The sequence below is a fragment of the Sceloporus undulatus genome, chromosome 3 (assembly GCF_019175285.1).
Source record: "Sceloporus undulatus isolate JIND9_A2432 ecotype Alabama chromosome 3, SceUnd_v1.1, whole genome shotgun sequence".
In the NCBI taxonomy this organism is placed as follows: Eukaryota; Metazoa; Chordata; class Lepidosauria; order Squamata; family Phrynosomatidae; genus Sceloporus; species Sceloporus undulatus.
The window spans coordinates 213,737,141-213,758,165 of record NC_056524.1 but is presented as its reverse complement, the minus strand read 5'-3'; the positions used below and the strand labels follow the sequence as shown (position 1 = coordinate 213,758,165).

General features: G+C 42.1%; 1 protein-coding gene across 3 annotated transcripts in view; it reads left to right on the top strand.

The window, feature by feature from the left end:
* The window catches only part of CRTAC1 (cartilage acidic protein 1), a 52,773-nt gene that overhangs the window by 29,676 nt on the left and 2,072 nt on the right, over positions 1-21,025 (top strand). Inside the window, exons 12-15 of one of the 3 annotated variants that reach the window (XM_042459480.1) lie at positions 987-1,135; positions 10,557-10,599; positions 10,847-10,990; positions 12,836-12,960. In XM_042459480.1, coding sequence (XP_042315414.1) covers positions 987-1,135; positions 10,557-10,599; positions 10,847-10,990; positions 12,836-12,840 — 341 coding nt within the window. In that variant the 3' untranslated portion in view covers positions 12,841-12,960. Of the gene's footprint in view, positions 1-986; positions 1,136-10,556; positions 10,600-10,846; positions 10,991-12,260; positions 12,411-12,835; positions 12,961-21,025 lie in introns of those variants that run through there. The other 2 variants (XM_042459479.1, XM_042459478.1) reach the window with 2 other exon arrangements.

Sequence of the window (21,025 nt, the reverse complement as noted above, 5' to 3'; positions counted from 1 at the left end):
TCCTCCAGCTGGCATAGCCAGTGCCCATTCTGGCTGGGGAGTGGAGATCTGGGAACTGTAGTCTGAAAAAGTTACAGTACTAAGTCTGAAATCTGTGTCTCTTTTTGTACTGCCATAATCCTGAATCCCTCTGATTCTGTTACTGTCTCCACTATAGATTCTGCAAAATAAGGAAGCCTTACTATCCACAGCCCTTTTCCTTTCAAAATGCTTGGAAAGTCTATTTCCCTTTCCTCAAATAATCAAATGTATGAGGAGCACAGGCGTCTGAATCTCCAGAGAGCATGTCTTGCCAGGAGGCACTCTGGCTGCCCCTTCCAGCTGTTCTTGCAGAAGGCACTGTGTATCTCCACACCTCATTACTCTTCCACAGCCCTAAGGTGGCTGAGTTTAGTGGGGCATGGCCAGGTTAGATGGAGGACGAAAGCCAAATGGCTCAGAAAGTCAGAGGGTCTACACGCCAGAGTGCCCCACGACCCTGCTCACAGCTGGCCTTGTGCCTGGGAATTGTGCTGATGGGGATGGGGGCTCAGAGTGGTTAATGAGAGAACATGATCTCCATCACACCCCTAATTCTTTCATCTCTTTGGAAGAGCTTGGAAAAGTTATTTTCTGAACTATAGGTCCTGGAATCTCTCAGCGACCATGGCGGTGACAGAGAGATGTTATTAAAATGGAGAAGCAGGATAGGATAGTATATACCAGTACTCTCATGGGTTCATACAATTAGAAGGGACCATAAGGACTATTTCATCCAGCTCCTTGCCACTGAAGGAATCCACAGATAAATTATGTCTGTAAAATGGCCGTTCAACCTGTTTAAAAACTTCCAATGAAAGAGAGGCCACTTCCTTGCAAGGTAATAAATTCCACTGGTGAACAGCTCTATCTATCAGGAAGGAATGGGACTGTGACAGTGATCCATCACATGAATGAGCTGCACTTTCTTTCCTTGTTCACTTCTTCCTTGCCCTTCTTCCCTATAGGACAGGATGAGCCCAGCAGCTTGGAGGTGGTCTGGCCAGATGGCAAGTTTTTCACTCGCACTGTAGCAAGCACCGAGATGAATTCTGTGCTGGAAATCCCCTATCCTCAGGACACTCCAGAGTCTCCCCCTGTAATACCTCCTCTTGAGGTGAGCCCACCTTTAATCGCTGCATGTAAGTGATTTGGAATGGATCCTTCCCAAAATTCCCCACTTCAAATCAGTTTTCTTTCTCCCAGGAAAATAACTATGTAACATCCCAACGAAAGCTCCATGCCAACAGAGTTAAGGCTTTTGTCCCATTAGTGAGGCAAATTGCCAATCTATGCTGTGTTTCTTTCATAAGCAATGTCAGGAATCATCACAGCCTTTAATAAACAACTCAGCACCCTGTGCCAAAAGAAACAGAGCCAAACAAGGCCACCAAGAAACAAAATGGCAGAAGCGTGTAGTTTAGGGAAAATGCAAAAGAAAAATCCCCTGAAAAATAAAGCAACAGTGGATAAAGAGCATCCGTTCCAAATCAAGATGAACGAAAAAATGAGCTTTTTCAGGAATCAACAGCAGCTACAAAATATTGCCCAATATATTACACTGGGGATCCATATTGTAAATCTCTGCCAATGAGGGGGTACACACTGAGTGTGCTACATGACCTGACCCTTGTGTTGAATGGTAATGTTGTACAACTGAATGCCCAACTGAAAGAGTGTTACAGCCATTAAAAGCAGGAGCAGACACTACATATTGACCAAGAATGTACTTCTGCATGTGTAGTGGCACTGCATGTGCAACTGAATTGAGGCTATAGAGAAACAATTCAGTGCAAGAGCCTGGCCATGAATTTAACTGCCTGGTGCAACAGGTAATGTGGCATGCACACATGCTATTTCATATACCGAAGCTGACTAGATTAGGATTTGATATTTACATCAACACTAGCAATACTAGCCTGAGGGCAGCAAACTACTTTAAGGGATGCAGGGAAAACTGTATGACACAAAGAGCGTTGCTAAAGTGAGGTAAGGGGACTCAGGAGGAATCGGTGTGAGGCTGCTTCCACTGCCTCACAGAGTCTGCCACCTGAGATAATTGCCACATTCTGTGTACTGGTAGAGCCAGCTCAGCAAAATCCACATTTGTTTTAAGTCCCTCTAAGAAGCACTCAACCCTGGAGAATTTGCTACCAGTTTTGAAGTAAAATGGGACAACTGTACCTATGATACTGATTGAACTTGGAAAATTTATTTGTTTGAACTATAGCTCCCAGAATTGCATAGTCAGCATATGTGCTCATGCTGGCTGGCAGATTTGGGGAGTTGTAGTCCCAAGGAACTAATTTTTCCAAGCTTTAGTGGATTCTCCATGCTCAAGGAGCATCCTGGGTATACCGGTGTACACACATTTGGAGATTCTAAGAAAATTACAGTTACCCCTCCAACAAAACAAACCTTCCTGACAAAAACTGGTAATCTTATGCAATGCTAATGCCAGCTGAGCCTACAGAAAAACAGAAGTGAGCAGAGCAAGGAGAACAATAAGAAGAAAGCAAAAGCTAGGCAGACAGTGTTAGTCTATCAATTAAGTTTCTCGGCGAGAGCAGATTGGTACAGGCAAATCTGTGAGTCAGTTGAAAACTCAACCTGCGAAAATGGAAGGCTGAGGAAGAAAGGAAATTGATCTGCTCAAACTACTGACATCATATAATAAGTGTCCTGGAGAGGAATTAGGGTTGGAGGGATGCTCTTTCCATTACCAGAACTGCATGCCCCCAGCCACCCTGCTGTCTAGCTATAAAATAGTCCAGTTTAAAGCTGTCAGCCCTCTGCTTCTAGTACTAAACAGCACAGTGAGTAAAGGCCTGAGGTTGGTGAAGAATAAAAAGATAGCCTTTATCCTTCCCCAATCCCTTTCCTCTGACGTACCTTCTGGCAGGTGGGGGTTGAACGGCATTACTTGAGAGAGCTCTGAATAGGAGGACTTCTCACAGGGTGATGGTGGTAGGCATGGCTTGATTTGTCACTTCTTCTTTCCAGGAGACCTTTCACACAACCATTATGGCCCTGTGATTCCACTTAAACTGCCATGGCTCAATCCTGTGGAATCCTGGGGTTCCATGAGGGATTTAGGATTCTCAGCCAGAGAGCTTTAATGCTGCATCAGACTACAAACCCCAGGATTCCACAGGATGCAGCCATGGCAGTTAAAGTGGAATTCCAGCATTAGAACTGAGTAGTGTGTAGTGCATATTAGGAACTGCATAACATTTACAAATCCCCTGATAGTTTTGTCTTTAGACCTCTTAGAAGGAGAGCATAAGGGGAAGTTCATCAGGTATCAGAAAGAAAGGGGCTGGGCAACAAAAACACACAAAACGCATGACGTTTAAGAGTTTTAAAAAAGAAAAGAAAAGAAAAAGAAAAGCAGATATAAGGAGAATGGAACCAGTAACTTAACCCCACATGTAATTTTGGAATAAATTATCATTGCACAGTTTAGAGCACTGTGCCCCACTTTCACTGCCATGACAATATCTTATGGAATTCTGGAATTTTTAGCTTTGTGAGGTCTCTGGCTGACAATATTAAATTCTTCCCCCTAAACTGTAACTCCTAGGATTCCACAGGATGTTGTCACAGAATCACAGAATCCTAGAGTTGGAAGAGACAACAAAGGCCATCCAGTCCAACCCTTTGCCATGCAGGAATTCACAATCAAAGCACCCCCCAACAAATGGCCATCCAGCCTCTGTTTAAAGAGTAGAATCATAGTGCTATAATTCTTTTACCCAAAATGAGAATTTTAATAGCTCAAGTAAAGCTACTGAGAAGGCTTTGGACGACTAAAAGCAGAGATCAAGCCTGCGTATACCATTTCTGAGAAACAGAACTCCAGAATGCAAGGTCTAAATGTGGGGCCTGTACAGACAGGCCAAAATAAAACTGCTTTGGGTCACTTTGGAGGTATGCTGTTTAAATGATGCATGCTTCCTAAGAGGCCAGAAGCCATGCCAAAGCTACACTCCAGTCCTAAGGACCACAGCTTTGGCACAGCTTCTGACCTCTTAGGATGCATGCATCATTTAAACAGCATACCTCCAAAGTGACTCAAAGCAGCTTTATTTTGGCCTGTCTGTACGGGCCTGTAGTTTTATTTATAGATCAAAGGGCCTCACCAGTCACAAAAAGCACCCTTATACATTCACATTCAAAAACTAACATAGAAGGTGGTAGCAGATAAGTACTGCAGAGGATAATACTGTACCAGTTCTAGAAGTGGAGTTTCCAACTGGAGGTAGAAGGTTCTGTAAGATGGAAGTGGCTTATCAGCTGCTACCAATGCTGAGGAGTAAGATGGAATACAGACAGAGGAGATTATCGCATGCCCAAATAAACTGTCCTTTCCCCGATGGGATAAGGTTGCCTTACTGGTTGCTATCGGGAGTTATCGCACACCAAAACACTGCCGATGCCACTGGGTGACTACAACCCACAGGCATCCTATCTCCCAGCTATACTTAGCCTGCCAATTTAGTAGTACGGAAGCTTTCCATACTTCAAAATCAGTGGGCTAAGCATGGCTGGGGAATGGGTTGTAGTCACCTGGTGGCATCAGCAGTGTTTTGATGTGCGATAACACCCAATAGCAATCTGTAAGGAGACCTTATCCCATCAGGGAAAGGACAGTTTATTTAGGCATGCAATAATATCCAGAGTGTCTGTCTGATCTGAAAACAAGACCAAATTGGTGGTGCCTTGGCAAGCATGTTATAAAACAAAATGTATCCCGGGGCAGATTCTGGGGTTAAAATGAATTTTCCAGGAGACAAGAATAAGAAGGGAACTTATGGCAAGACAATCAGTACAAATGTCTCTGGAATATTTCCTCCAGAGGGAAGTGTACTTCAATTTCTGTTTATTTGTAAGCACAAGGTCTATTACTCATCATCACTCCTATCACCGAAGGGATTATGTAAATTCCTATCTTAGTTGAACTATCCTGGCTATGTGCTTTTAGCTTTCTCCTCATGCTGAACCAGTGGGATTTCCTTATATCATGCCTAGTTTCCTTCACTGGGGGTGCCCTCTCAGTTACATGCCTAAAAGCATCCCTTTTGAGATCAACTTGATATTGAAAAAGAGCGGGGTGGTGCAGATTGCCAGTCCTTGGGATAACAATCCTGTAGTGTGAAAGGATCCCTAAAATACATTCAGATCTGAATGTCAATATATATATTGTTAAATGTGTAGCTGCATTATATTAGGACATGTACAGTTAAAGTGATTCCATGAGAATGCCATCCAAGCCTCAGGGAGTTCTACTTTTGCTTCTCTTGCTCTATAGTGCTTCCTTTTCCAAAACAACCTTAAAACTGATCAGAGTGAGTGGTTGTAAGTGGTAAAACAGTAAAAAGGGACCTTGATGTCAGACAGATAATAACTAAAGTGTTGTTGTCACAAAATGTGCTTTTGTCACCCAGAGGGTTTCGTACCAGAGCAGGGACTCAAACTCAGGTCTCCTCCTGGGGAGACACCAAAGCCCAGCACTGCAGGGCTACTGAACAGAGGCTGGCATCGAAGTGGCTTTTATCCCATGGGCTTGGCTGTGGCAGCCATGGTGGCTGTCAGCCTGTTGCCAGTTTTCCCAGCATGGCCAAGCCCATGGGGCAAGAGCCCCACACCAGCAGCTTGAGCTGGAAGGAGCTGGAGGAGGAGGCTCAGGTGGGCACTTCTGGGATTGTAAATTTGCTCCATCCCCTCCCTCTTTGCTCCCTCCTGCTCCCCCTCAGCAGTGGGAGTTTCTGGGCTCTCCTCAGGCATAAATGTGAGATAAAGTTTGCCAGGCACTGCTGGCTCCCCACGCTCCCTGCCCCAGTGGATGGCTGCATCCCAGTGTGAAGGCTGGTGAGGTGTGAGTAAACCCTGTTAGTGGTGTTACTGCTCTTGTTGTTCGGTGTCTTCAAATTGTTTCTGAATTATGATGACCCTAAGGAAGGCTTGTCACAGGGTTTTCTTGCCAAGATTTATTTAGAAGTGGTCTTGCCAGTGTCTCCCTCTGAGGCTGAGAGAATGTGACTTGCCTAAGACAACTATGGGTTTCCATGGCCAAGCGGCAGTTCAAACCCTGGTCTTCAATTCACAAATCACTCCACCACACTGGCTGTTTCTTGAAGCCTATCACAGGGTTTTCTTGGCAAAATTTGCTCAGAGGGGGTTTGCCATTAACCTTCCCCTGAGGCTGAGACAGTGTGACTTGCCCAAAGGCACTCAGTGGGTTTCATAGCAGAATGGGGAATCAAACCCAGGTCTCCAGAGTCCTAGTCCAAAACTCAAACCACTACATCACCCTGGCTCCTATTCCCATGTACCAATACGAAATAATTGCAGACTTTTGTTGTTGTCCTTTCTGACTTATGGCGAACCTAAAACAACCTTATGGGGTCTTGGCAAGTTTCTTCAAAGGGGGATTGCCATTACCATCCTCTGAAGCTGAGAGAGTGTGACTTACTTGGCCACAAATTGTACATACCCCAGAATGCATCACCCAATATATTGGCAGTCCTTCCCCCCAACACTCTCATTTCTCTCCAACCAGCTTATAGCTGAGAGATGGAAATAATTTTTAAAGCAACATTTAAATCTTGACTATTTTTCAAAAAGTAAGGTCCAGAACACACTGCAGAAATAATCCATTTTGAGACCACTTTTACTGCCCTGGCTCAGTGCTAGGGAACATGGGAGCTGTAGTTTTTTGTGGCCCCTGAACTCTTTGACAGGGAAGTCTCACAAATTACACTTTCCAGGATTCCTTAGCATCGAACCAGGGCAGTTAAACTGGCCTCAAACTGGATTATTTCTGCAGTGTGTTTTGGACCTAAGTGGCCCATATGCTATTACCATTATTCAGTTTTGTAGCTGTTATTATAAATTGAAAAGACATAGAGTGCAAACTGCTCAAGTATACTTCTCTTCTGGAGTAAGATGTGCTTTTCCAGCTGACTTTCACCTCTAAGGTGGGGGCTGCCAGGTGGATGAGGGATGTGTGAGCACAATAGCATAGGGGGGTATTAGGAGGGGTTTTGTGCATTTAAATTTTGTGGATTTATATTATTGTTTTTAGCTTTTATTTTGTAATGGCATCTACCTTTTTCATGAATATCCTACATTTTGTGGTTTCTTCCCCTCCGTTCTGGTTATGACATCTGGTCTCTGTGCTCAAGGCTCCTCCACTGCTTGGCCTTCTCCCAAGAAAGAGCAAGGTGGCGGCAGCAGAGGGTGGAATTAATAGTATTAATATTAATTATTAATATTATTAATAATTAGCCACTAGCAATAATTAATTAGTAATTATTAATAATTAGTGGTTGATAATAATTAAAATTAATTAATTAATCAGATATTAATACTGTATTATATAAATACTGTAAATAAATAAACAATAATAACTAATATTTACATTGATTCATAACAGTAGCAAAATTACAGATATGCAGTAGCAATGAAAATTTTATGGTTGGGGGTCACCACAACATAAGGAACTGTATTAAAGGGTCCTGCATTAGAAGAGTTGGGAACCACTGTTCTAAAGCATAGATCTATACATCTGGCCACAAAAATGGAAATCATAAAAACAGCAAAAACTTGTGAAAGAAAGAAAAAATCCCTGAATGCATTATGGAGACACCTTTAAGTGGTCTCTAGACAGTTTGTTTATCTGGTCATGTGTGCATATTGTTAGGGTTTTCTTTTTTAAATGGGGAAGCTTCTGAAATATGTTGAACTGATCTTCCTTTTTGTGGTGTAGGAAGCTATCTCCATTCTGCATCATTTTATTTCTGCCTCTGGTACAAATTTTCTGGTAAAGAAATAATGTTTAGGAAGACATCTACTTTGTTAATTGAAGTATACCTATATAGGAAGTGGCATTACATTGCCATAGGCAGCCAGCAAGGAATGGTGTAATGAGAAGAAAATAATCTCAGCAACAAGTAAAGGAATGAATTATAGCTAAATGGCGAGAGAGAGAAACAATTCTGCAACACCTTTCCACCTGTATTTTTAAATGAAGGAATACATTATGCACATAAAATTTGTCATTATTCTATTTTATATATTTTTATAGTTTTGTTTCAGATATTCTTTCCTAAAATGATTCACAGCAATAAAAAAAGCAAAGAAATATAGATCCTTCCCTCAGGCTTACAAACCCAAAAGGTGTGATACACAAGAGAAAGGCAGTAGAAGGGAAAGATACAGGAAAGAGGTCAATATGACAATTCTGGGACAAAGTACAGGTTGAGTCTCCCTTATACAAAATGCTTTGGAACAGAAGTTTTTCAGATTTTAGATTTTTTATTTTTATTTTATTTTTTTTATTTTGGAATACTTGCATATACATAATGAGATAACCCAGAGATAGGACCAAAGTCTAAATATGAATTCATTTATATATACACATTATAACACATAGCCTGAAAGTAATTGTATGCAATATTTTTAATAGTTTTTGTGCCTGAAGCAAAGGTGTCACTATCTCAGCAACCCATTAAAATGTTTTGGATTTTGTGACATTTTGGTTTTCATATTTTCACATAAGGGATACTCAAACTCTAGGGGGATGTAAACAGACATTTGTATCCAGTTGGAGCCAATGTTTTCTTGCTGTTGGTCTTCCTGGATAGAGATGCTGCAGTTGGCATTGCATCTCTTTATCTTCTGCATGGAGGAAGAGACAGAGCCCAAAGTGTTCTTCTCTTCTGTTTTTGGCTGTTGTGACCCGCCTTGATCCCAGGAAAGGCGGGTTAAAAATAAAGCTATTATATTATTATTATTATTATTATTATTATTATTATTATTATTATTATTATTCTACAACCCAAAGGCAGCTTGAAATTGGAGGTTGAGGCTGCTTCCTGGAAAATAAGGAAGCTCCATCAAGCTGCTCCTTCTCTGGAGGACACAGGAAGGATAGTAGCCTTCTTCCCTTTGCCATGATGTTTTTCCTGGACAACGAAGGGTACAAACTCCCAGAAGTCCTTCGTCCCCTTAATTTTGGCAGTCCTAAGGAATGTGAAGGCAAAGGCTTTCATGGCCAGCATCCATAGTTTTTTGTGGTTTTTTGGGGCTATGTGGCCGTGTTCTGGAAAAGTTTATTCCTGACGTTTCACCAGCTTCTGTGGCTGGCATCTTCAGAGAAGATGAAGATGCCAGCCACAGATGCTGGCAAAATGTCACTAATAAACTCTTCCAGAACACCACCACATAGCCTGAAAAAGCCACAAAAAGTATAGTCCCAAGGAACTTTTGTTTGCTTTGTTGCCACTACATGATCAGTGGTATAGTACAAGAACGGATTTCAGGGTCAAAATGCTTGCATTTCTTGGTTAGCTGGGTAAATGATGTAATCTGCCATCACTCACGCTTTGCTGTTGCCTCTGAATGTAGCTGCAGTCCTCACAATAGTAGAGTTAAAATGAATTTTCAAGTATATAAGATTGAACACACCACAGAAATGGCACATCAGTTTATTGACACAAACACTATCATCCCCACTAGTCCTTGGCTATGTTTGTCAGTACCACTGGTGTGTGTCTAAATCAAAAAGACCATGAAGCAGTAGAGTAGTCGAACTAGGACTCACAGTATTGAAGCACTGTGATTTTTTTTAAATGTGCAGAGACAATGGTATGGTTCCCCACCAACACAGTCTCCCTGCCCCATTTATCTGTAATTCTCTCAGTAGCTGAATTTCATTTTCTCACAAACAATACATTGCTGTGAGCCTATGGTAATGCAAAGTATTTAGAGGTGTCTTTGCTTTAAATTGGCAATTAAAACCCATTTGTTTTGTTGTTTTTAAATGACTTGCTCCCATTGGAGCTGACAACTGCTAGAATTGATTTGTTGATAATGGATCAAAACAAGCTATATGCATTTTTGGAGTCTTCCTGGAGGCACAGTTATGGGGACTGTTGTGATGCATACTTGTACCATAAAATTTATTACACCCCTGTGCATGATTATAGTCAGGACAAGAGCATCACTTTTTTGACTACTGTTATTTCTATTTATATCAAGTCATAGGTACCATGATGAGATTGGTCAGTGAAATAAGAATTACATATACCAGCAAAACATGTAACCTTTTTCATCAATGATCTTAGCATTCTGGAGTAACAACCAACCTTTTTTCCTTGAGAGACAGTGAAATTGCCCATCACAAAATACTGAAAAGAAATAGGTGCATAGAAGCAAAGAAATTGAGGCTGTGAGGAATAACTGGAGAAATAATAAGATCTTTTGGGTCTTGAATGCCCTGTTCTCATATTCCCAGTAGTTTTAAAGCACTTGGTGGCGGGGTGGGGGGTGGGCTTTCAGAATTGACTGTCTGTTGAAGACACTCAAAAGTGGGAGCTACCACATTAGTTACTATATGGTCTGAAACAGAAATTGCAGCCATACAAATTCCTCAGCTCCATGAAAATGGCATCTTAGAGTAATTCAAGATAGAGAGAGATGAGCCAGAGGGGAAAATTAAGTGCTGATGACAAATTTCTCTTGTTTCTTCACAGTGTGGCCAAGGATTCTCTCAGCACGAGAACGGGAGGTGTGTTGGTGAGTCACCTGGTGAGGTAGCCCAGAGAACAGCATGTGGGTGCGATTTTTCCTTTGCCTGCAACTGAGCTCCACAGGGTGGAATGCCGGCTTTTTGGTATTTCATGATGGCAATGTGGTTGCACTGTGAGAATAAAGCATCAGACCCACTGTGGTGTTGAGCAGCTATGTGTCATTAGATTCTGTGCTGGGCCTGCATCATGCTATCTTTCTATCTCTCTATTTCTCTCTGTTCTCTTCTTCTTAGATATGGATGAGTGTGCAGAATTTCCCTTTGTCTGTCCAAGGGGCAGGCCCGTCTGTGTCAACACATATGGCGGATACCGTTGCCGCAGCAACAAGCGCTGCAACCGGGGCTTTGAGCCCAATGAAGATGGCACAGCTTGTGTTGGTGAGTGACTGATGGTTTGGCCATAGTAGCAAAACTTATTACTCTCAAAACTTGAACTTGGGGCTTATTCCATGACATCAGCACATGGAAACATAGGCTGAGGAACACACAGTTCCTGGATCAGGCCAGGGGTGTAGCTATGGGGGAAGTAAAATGAGGGCAGTTCCCCCCACATAAGAAGTCTGCACACACACATCCCATCCAACCTATCAGTTTCCAAATTTCTACCATTGCAGTAACTTAAAATGTCAGTTAAGCATTTGGAATTACAGCTTAGGCATTTGAAGCAATGGTACAGGCACAGTTAACAAGGGAATGTAAACTCAGCAAATATAAGAGTTCTAGGCATGAACACTCTCTGAAATGCTAGAAATTTAGGGACTGAAACAAACTTTCATGGTGAATTCTTATTCGTGGAATAATTTGTGGAATTCTTAGTTGAGGAGGGATGCCCTCATTTTGCCCCTCTGTAACTATACTCCTGGGTCAGGGAAGGGAAATTTTAGATGGGATTGTATGTGGGTGTGCAAATGGGAGCAAGGAATGAGAAAAAGCAAAGGAGCAACTGAAGACTTCAATTTTCAAACACAATCTTTTTTGTGCTGACTAATGAGAAAATAGTGTTGGGACAATATAGCACTTGCTTCCTATTTTGTATTCACTGCCAAGGTAAGGAAGATAGCAATGGATTATTGTTATTGTTGTGTTCGTTCCGGTCATTACTGATTTAGTGGAATCCCAAGACAAACTTATCATAGGGTTTTCTTGGCAAGATTTGTTCAAATAATGTTTGCCTTGTCTGTTTTCTGAAACTGAGAGAATGTTACCCAAGGTTACCCAGCAGGTTTCTGTGCTGAATGGGGATTCAAACCTTGGTCCAGAGTCATAGCCCAACACTCAAACCACTATATCATGCTGGCTCAGTGAATAGGAATTGAAAAAAATATATTTCTGTGCCAAAATAGATGTTCAGCATCAGACCTGGAAAAAGTTAAATGATGATTGAAAAATTGTAAAGCAGTGAAATGAGGAAGGGGGGCAGGGGAGGAAAAGGATACTTAAATATCCTCTCACCTGTCCATTTCCCTGATGTTCCTGTCTTGCAGCTTGTGGTTGGATACCACTGAGGTTTTGAGATCTATTGAGGCCACAAAATATCTTGATTCAGCCTCTCTCAACTGCACTAAGCACTTCTTTCTCACTAGTTTCCACTAACTGATGCTCTGTCCTTTTCTTTCTTCTGTTTCTTCCTCTTTCCCTCTCTGTGCAGCTCAAGTGGCCTTTTTTGGAGGATATCCTTCTTCAGGGACCTGGTTTGGCCCCACCTTGTCCTCAGCCCCACTCCTTTCATTTTGCCTCGGACTCTGCTTTCACTCCTATGCACTTTAAGCCTTGCCAATAAAGCAAGATGTAGCCTTTATGGATGAACTGGCCTCCCCTGTACTCCTTCCCTCTACTTTCTCTCATCCAGCCTTCTCATGGTGGCCCCTGGGAACATGGACTGAGGTGGGGACAGCCATCTTTGCAGAGGGCACTACTCAACCTGGCTGATGACACTGTCAGTAGTAACACACCCTTGCATGTTTTCTGAGAAAACAGACAAGGCAGAGGCCTCACCACTGCTTTGTCTCTTCAGTATGGCTGCTATCTTCCTAGGAGTTTGCCTTTAACCAAGATGGCAGTTCCTGCTGCAACTGCCATCTTCCTTGGAGCTTGCCTTTACCCAAGATGGCATCTCCTGCTGGTAGTTGCTTGCTTGGTTAAAAAATATCAGTACAGTTACCCTGTGCCTGCTGGTTTGGCCTGTGAGATTATTGCTTCCCTTTCCTCCTCCTCCTTCTCCAGCCTGACTGGACCGGGATTCACCTCTGATCTTGTTTTACCAATATGTGTCTACTGTTTGAACCCGCTCTGTCTTCCAGCTGGAGAATCACCCTTCCTCACACACCCAATAAACTGTACACTGTCTATAAGCACCTGCTTGCAAGCTATGCTTGGGTGTGGCTGGGGTTGGTGACAACCAACCATATTCAGAAGATGAAAAGAGGCCAGGGTGATGCAAGACTAAGGTGTATGCCTATTTCCATTTACAAGAAACTTGTAACTACCTAAGGGCAATGCCTAGATAAAGAATTAGCAGGGCAATGAGCTGGAAACATTTCCATGAAATTGTGCCACATAAAAACAGTACAGTTAAATGATTTTTGGCTCTTAACGGGTTTATAGTCTTCTGCAAAATGCAGCATGCCAGTCCTTTTTATATTTGGGCCTTGAATTCCTGTACATAATGTTAAGTGAGTCCCTGGACATCTGTCCTAAAGTCCTGTCCTGATGGCATCATTGATAGGAGGAGGTTCCAGTCTGGAAGATGGATGAACTTTACCTTTCACCATTCTTTGCTCAAAGCAGCATGATGATACTACTAGCCCAAGCCTCTGGATAAAAGCAATGCAAGTAGTTAAAGCATAAGACTAGGCATTATTATTATTATTATTATTATTATTATTATTATTATTATTATATTAAAAGTATTTCTTGCATCCCCCCCCCCCCCCAGCCCACAAGGGCTCCTAGGGCAATAAACAAATAAATACCAATTAATACAGCAATTTCAAACACTGAATGCCTTCTGGAACAGCACTGTTTTGGCTGCCCACTGGAAGCTTAAAAAAGATAGAGGCCGCCTAACCTCCTTGGGTAGGAGGTTCCATAGCTGAGGTGCTGTTCTGAAGAAAGTCCTATTATGTGTACCCACCAACCTAATTTCATGAGATGCTGGGACACAGAACAAGGCCTTCTCTGAAGGTCTCAGATTTCTAGCAGACTCATATGGGAGGAAGCAGCTTTCCAAATCTCTTGACCCTGAGTCATTTAGGGCTTTGTAGGTCAACACCAGCACCTTGGATTGAGTTTGGAAGTAAATTGGAAGCTAGTGGTAGTTCTTGCAGGATCAGTGTTATATAGCCTCTAAAATGCACTCATGACACCAGACTGGCTGCAGCATTTTCACTAGCTAAAGCTTCTGCACATTTTCCAAGGGCAACCCACATAGAACACACTACAGTAGTCTAATTGAGAGGTAGCTAAGACATGAACCATTGTGGCCAGATCTGCCTTTCCCAAGAAAGGGTGCAGCTGGCACACCAGTGGAAGCTGAGCAAAGGTGCTCCTGGCAACTGCAACAACCTGGCTTTCTGTGAGCAGCGCTGGCTCCAAGAGTACTCCCAAGCTACAAACTTGATCTTTCAGAGAGAGAGGGCAATCCCATCCGGAACAGGCTCCAAATCCCAGGCTGGTTTTTCTACAGAGTAGCAGGATTGGTCCTCTTGTCTGGATTAAGTCTCAATCTAATTTAGAAGATCATCACTATGCATTGCAAGAACGAAGGAGGAGTGAGCAAAAAGTTCCATGAGAAGTTTGTTGAGAAACCAAGGCAGATACATTCCTAGCTTTTAGTCATCACATGGTGCACACATTCCCAGAATGGCCATTGTTTGTACTAGAATAACCACCATGATTTTGAAGGAGACGGGCATATTTGTTAACACATAAAGGACACAAGTTAGGGAGATGTGAGTAGCCAAGATTTCTACTTGTTTACAGATGTGTATTTCCCATTCAAAAACATTTTTGCTCCTGTTTTGATACACCGAAAACATATTTTCTATGAAAAGCATGAAGTAATGGAACCTCAGAAGGCTCAAGCACAAGACTTGTAACAGATATCCATGGAAAGCGGGTGGGAGGCAGAAATTCCTGAAGGTATTGTCAATGTGAATTGATGGTAAATTCCTTTCCATGCCCAAATACAAAGTCTTAGTTTATGAGTGTGCAGGAAAGACTTGTCTAACAATCTTTTCATGGGGTCAATTTTCATTTCTTTTAAAATTTGGAGCAATAGATCCAAGTGTTGTCTCTCCACAGTTTGCAATACAGATCCACATGGTGAGAGACAAGTGTTGTGACTCTGACAGTTCTTTGTATCAGATAAAAACCCAAGCCAGAGAAGAAATTAGACATCTTCCATTTTCTTGCCTCCCATCTGTCTACCCACCATCTCCTGGTCCTTCTCACACTTTTGCCTTTGTATGGTCGAAAAGTGAAGGGTGGGGAGAGAATGTATTTTCACTACTGGCTGATGCTTGGCACATTATATGCCAGATGTGAAGAGCACTTGGAAATGTAATTTCACCACAGTTATTGACCCATGCCAGTAGTTTTGGGAAATGTCATTTTCTGGTACCCCTTGCATGTGACATGCAGCCATAGAAGAATGCTAGGAGAGAAAGAGACCTCCCCCTTTCCCTTGTCTGTGTGGCTGGAGTAACAATAAAGTCTGGACGCCTGTTAAGGACTTACAGACATTTAAAGTTTCTCTCCAAGAAGCACCTGGACCTGATATGGAACCTCTGTATTCAGTTCAAGGTTATAGAAGTAGAGTTGTGTATGCTCTACTATTGTGTATGTGGTACCATTGTGCATTGAACATACATGTGTGCATTGCACACTGCAGACATGCATTTCATAATGCACACATCCAATTGTGCAGTGTTGCAGTTCACCAATGCACAATTATCATCTAACTCTGTGTAAAGTTACAGTCCATCTCCTTGATTTATGATCTCTGCCAAAAACAATTGCAGGGAGGAAGAGCCTGGGGAGGATGGCAAACAGGTGAGCAGACAGGCAAGAGGGGAGTCAGGGAAAGGTTTAGATCCTAACTGTTTGTCAGTGACAGACTTATGGGCAGAACAGGGTTTGAAATATAATTGAAATTGCATTCAAGGAAGCTGAACTATTTTCTAAATGGAAAATATATTTTGGGTTTTGTTTTTGTTTTTTGCTCAGTTCTGAGCTTAACATGAAGGAGTTTAGGCATCATTTAAAGTGGGGAACCTATGGCTCTCCAGGTTCTGACAAATTACTATTGACATCATGCCTCATCACCAGTCAAGCCAAAGGAAGTTTTAGCCAGGCTCATGTGGGCTTGGTTGTAGCTTCTTCCCTTATGGTAATGCTACATATAGCATTATCATAAGAGAAGGAGCTACAACAATTTTCTGATGGTGCTAGATGAAGAGAAGGGATTCATAGACTTATGGGTGGGACTATTCTTTCCAGCTTGCATTTGGTCATTGATGATGCTTCGCAAGCAACACCCTTCTAAATCCATTCTCATTTGCCTGATACTATTACTGTTCCCAGTTCTAGTGATACAACTGCAGAATTTTATTTTTGAGGTTCTTATAAATCTTAATCTTATCTAGGGTCTAAATGTATTAGTGGAAAACACAGGTGTTTGCTATTTTATTCTTTTACATTGAAACAGCTCTCATTACACTACGATGCGTGTCAAGTCAAAACATTGTGAGTTCTTTTAGTGCACCTCTAGAGCACCCTTCCACAACCTGGTGCCCTCCAGATGTGCTGGATCATAGTTTACATCATCCTAGCCAGTACAGTACCTAGATTGACAAAACTTGCTCCAAGTACTCTGTTACCTACAGGTTCTAGTTTCTGTTGGCATTTCACTCATTTAAGGCATGATCTGCAGGTCCCACATTCTGCTGGAAAATCCAGCCAGCCTTATAGTGATGTGGAGCCAATATAATATGAACCAGAGATGCTTTTTTACTCTACAAATGGTTCAATTATACATAAGGAAAAGATAGGTTTAACAAAAACAAACAGTCCTGTGGTATACCTCTAGGAAATTTATCATACTAGGGAGATTCCGCTGGAAAACGATTTAAACTAGATTTGAATTTTTAAAAAACCCGCAATACAGGAAGTTTATCACACTGGATGACACCTTCCCCTCCCCAAAAAAAGTAAAATAACATGAAGTTAAATTGAATGCAAAGCAGAGAAAATGAGCAGTTTTTTATTTTCGGATATTTCCAAAAGTAAAAAGCTGCCGGTTTTCTCTGCTTTGCATTTGGTTTAACTTCACGTTATTTCACTTTAACTGCGACATTGTCTGATAAACTTCCCGCATTTGGGGGGGGGGGGGGTTGATTTAAATCTCTTTTAAATCCCATTTTTCTTCGGGATCTCCCAGTGTGATAAATTTCTAGGACTGTTTTGCCAAGAGTAGGGTTGCCATAACTGTCAACCTCCAAACCAGGACAAATGTTGAAAAAATGTAGGACAAATGTAGGACAAATTTTACCTCCCAAATGTAGGACATTTTTTAATTGTAAATTTTATTGAATTAAAAAAACAATTTACACACCATACAAACCGTAAATTACACATAATGTGTAGGACATTTTTTTTAAGTGGAGGACATGCAAAAAAATTAATAATTTTTTAAAAGTGTTAATATAAATGCATGTTTCTTAGGCGTGATCAAAATGGAGGACATTTTGGCAAAACTGAGGCGCAGCGGCCCTTGCTAGCGGCTGCTGCTGTGGCTGTTCGCGCATGCGCCACCTCCAGCAGCCCTTGCTAGCGGCCGCTCCAGTTGGAGGCAGCGCATGTGTGCAACAGCCACTGGAGCGGCCGTGCTCAAGGGCCATTGGAGTGGCCGCTAGGAAGGGCAGCACAGCGGCCGCTCGCAAGAGCGGCCGCAGCAGCCACCACAGTGGCAGCCACCTGACCCAGGGCAAACCCGGGTCAAATTAGAAACCGGGACGGGACCTCCCCGACCAGTTAAAAACCATGAATGTCCCACCCCCAGGCAGGACACGGCAACCCTAGCCAAGAGACATCTGAATGCTAAGACCCACATTGCATTTCTACCGAGAACTCACTTAGTTGTGTGTCCATGGGGCATTTTTGAAGGGTGAAATATTGCACTCACTTTGCTACAGTCAAAACGTTCTGAAGACTTTGTCCCATGCTAAGCTCTTCCTGTCTGTGCTTATGAAGCACCACTGCCTTCAGTGAACATGTGCATGGTATTTCTCCCTACTCAGCTAGATGGACTGGGGCTTTGGTTTGATATACAGTATAGCAATTTCTTGTGTTTCTATAATTTCTTGTGTTCCTATATACATGATGAATTTGAGGTAGGTTTTAAGGCATCCACTTTTCTAGCTTCCTATTTAGTCCCCAACTACCAAGTCAGCAGCAAGGGAAGTAGTTAGCTGAAGGTGGTTTTGGAACCATAAAAACACAATTTTGGTCATGTAGCTTCAGGTATGTAACTGAGAACAGTTATTACCACACAGGCCATTTCAGATAAGAATGGATGAACCCTTTTTAACACACAGGCAAGGCTTTAAACTAACACAAGAGACAGGATATATAAGAGATAGGGAGAAAAGAGGATAGGAAGTGGTCCGAAACACAGCAAATTAGGAAATTATTAAATCTTCTGTTTAACTAGCTTAAAGGCTGAGTTCTAAAGACTTCTTGACTATACAAGGAAACACTAGATGCATTCCTTCTGGGATAATTTATATATAGCCTATTTTATGTTGAGGGTGGTGGTGATGGGGTTGGTTTAGAACATAAGTGACCAACTGGCAGTCAATGATCTCTCAATCCTAGAGCAAAATAGGAACACACTTTAGAGCAAGAGTGGAAAACTTGTAGCCTTCCCTATGTTGTTGGACTCCAGCTCTCATTATCCTCCAGAATTAGCCATGCCGGCTGGTACTAGGGAGAACTGGAACTCAACAGCATTTATTGGGAACCTGTATTATATAGAGGTCCTTGAAGCACCCTCTCATTTCACATCAAAAAGACACCTACCAAATCAGAAGAAATGTAGTGCCTCTCCTTCATCACCTGTTTTCAATGACTTAGGCAACATATATGAGATTCCAACATTTTTCTATCCTGGCAGGTGAATTTGTTGGCATAAAAGCTTATTTTGATATCTGTTTGGTCTCACAAATCATGTGGGAGGGCAGAGATTACTGTCAGGTTCTTTAGAGTGGAGGATGGGACCTATCCAACCTGTTCAAATGCAGAGTGACATCATCACAGGGGTAGGGCTTCAGATGAAGAACAGTTTGGATGAATTCAGGACCCATTCAAGTTTCAAAAGATCACCTGTTAGATGGCCTAAGATCAGTTCTTTCCAGCTGTAAGATTCTGTGCTTCTTCCTTAAGCTACTACATGTTGAAAGATTCTGTTCTGTAGCTACTCCCCATATATGAAGAACAAGAGCAATGTGGTCATAGTTCTTGAGATAGGATTGGAAAATCATCTGATATGTCTGACTTATATCAAGGAAAATGGAGAGAGAGAGAGAGAGAGAACCCAGCTAAACTAGGGAAGGTAAAGGAATGATCCTTATAAAAACAAATGAAAATGTGACTAGAAGCAAAGTGTATATCATGTCAATATACTATAATAAAATCAAATACCATATGAGTAATTAGCTTGGAAGGATGGTTAGCATGAATGGACCACATGTTTGAGTGCATGCATGGTGCATACAAAGTGTTAAGATATATTTGCCATATCATAAAAGTTCTGCATGTGTGCCTATGCTATGCATATGGATTGTATGCCATCACCACAGGGATGGATCCTCAGAAGAAAAGCAGCTTGGCTGCCTAATTCCAGAGGACTGAGCTGTTGGGGGACTTTTCGTTCATCCTGACCTAACAATGACACTGAGACACCGGTAGATGGAGTGAATGCTGGAATTCTCATATATCACATCAGTGGGTCATTTTGCTGTGAAAAAGACACAACAGAGCCTAGGATGGAGCTTGGAAAACATCATTTTCTGAATTCAAAGGCATAGCCACGTTACTCTGGAAAACCAGTATGGAAAGGGATCTTGCAGCACTTTTGAGACTAACATGAGTTTTTGTAGCTTTCAGCATACTTCCTGAGATGCATTTTTATAAGTAGCTTTTCCCATATTATGCACCTGGGATGCTCCATGAATCAGTTAGTAAGGAGCAGGTCACTTGGCCAAACTGGTGCAGCAAGGCAGTCTGAATGAGGGGACTTGACCAGATCATGACTTGTGACTTCCATGCTACATGATACCAGACCAACAGATACTAGCAGCAATATGGTATGGTGCCAATGCCCTCTAGAGGGCAGAATTAGAATCAGAACAACTTCTGGTTGTAACCTTACTGCACAAGATACGGAGTGTGAGAAAGAAGAGGTGGGAGAACTTGTGGCCCTTCAGATTTTAAGGGTGAAGAAAATATAGTCCAGCAATATCTGGAAGGCCAAACATTTTCCCCACATCCAGTAATACCAGCTGATACTAGGATTGAGGGTGAGGAGAAATGTAAACAAGGGAGAATATAACCTTTTCAATAGGGAGTTGGGGCAGATAATGCCAATCTTGTGGTGTAATTTGCAGACAATAACACAATAGCAAGGCTAAAAGCATCAGAGTGGATGCCCTATAGCTGTCCAAGTGAGGTATGTTGTCCATTTCCATCCACTCAGCCAGCCATTAAAGGTGGTGCTAATAGTGGTGATCATCCTTTTGGCCAATTTTTTCCAAAAATGACCCTGAGTTTTTTTATGGGGTTTTCAGGCTATGAGGCCGTGTTCTAGAACAGTTTTTTCCCTGCTGTTTCACCAGCAGCTGTGGCTAGCATCTTCAGAGAATGCTGCCAATGACCCTGAGCATGCAATCCAGCCAGGTTTCCCAACATGGGATAATGTCCCACTCGGGCCCTCTGTTCTGGTAGTCAAGGTCTGCTGCCCCAGCCCAGGATTTCCTCTGCCCCATCTCAGATTCGCCCCTTTTCACTTGCTGCCCCTCACTCCTGGAACCTTCTTCCCCCGTGAGCAAAGGCCATCACTTCTTTAACCAGCTTCAAAACGAAGACCATCCTGTTCAGAGAAGCGTTCCCAGACATTGCGTGATTGTCACTTGCTATCTGATGTTCTTTTTCTTGCCTGTTTTATTGAACCATTTCCTGTATTGCTATGTGTTTTATTTGTGTTAACCTATCATTTCTTAGATTGTATGCCATAGGCAGATTTACTCTTTTATATTTGTTGTTTTTATGTACAGCGCTGTGCAAATCTACAGTGCTATATAAAATAATAATAATAATAATAATAATAATAATAATAATAATAATAATAATAATAAT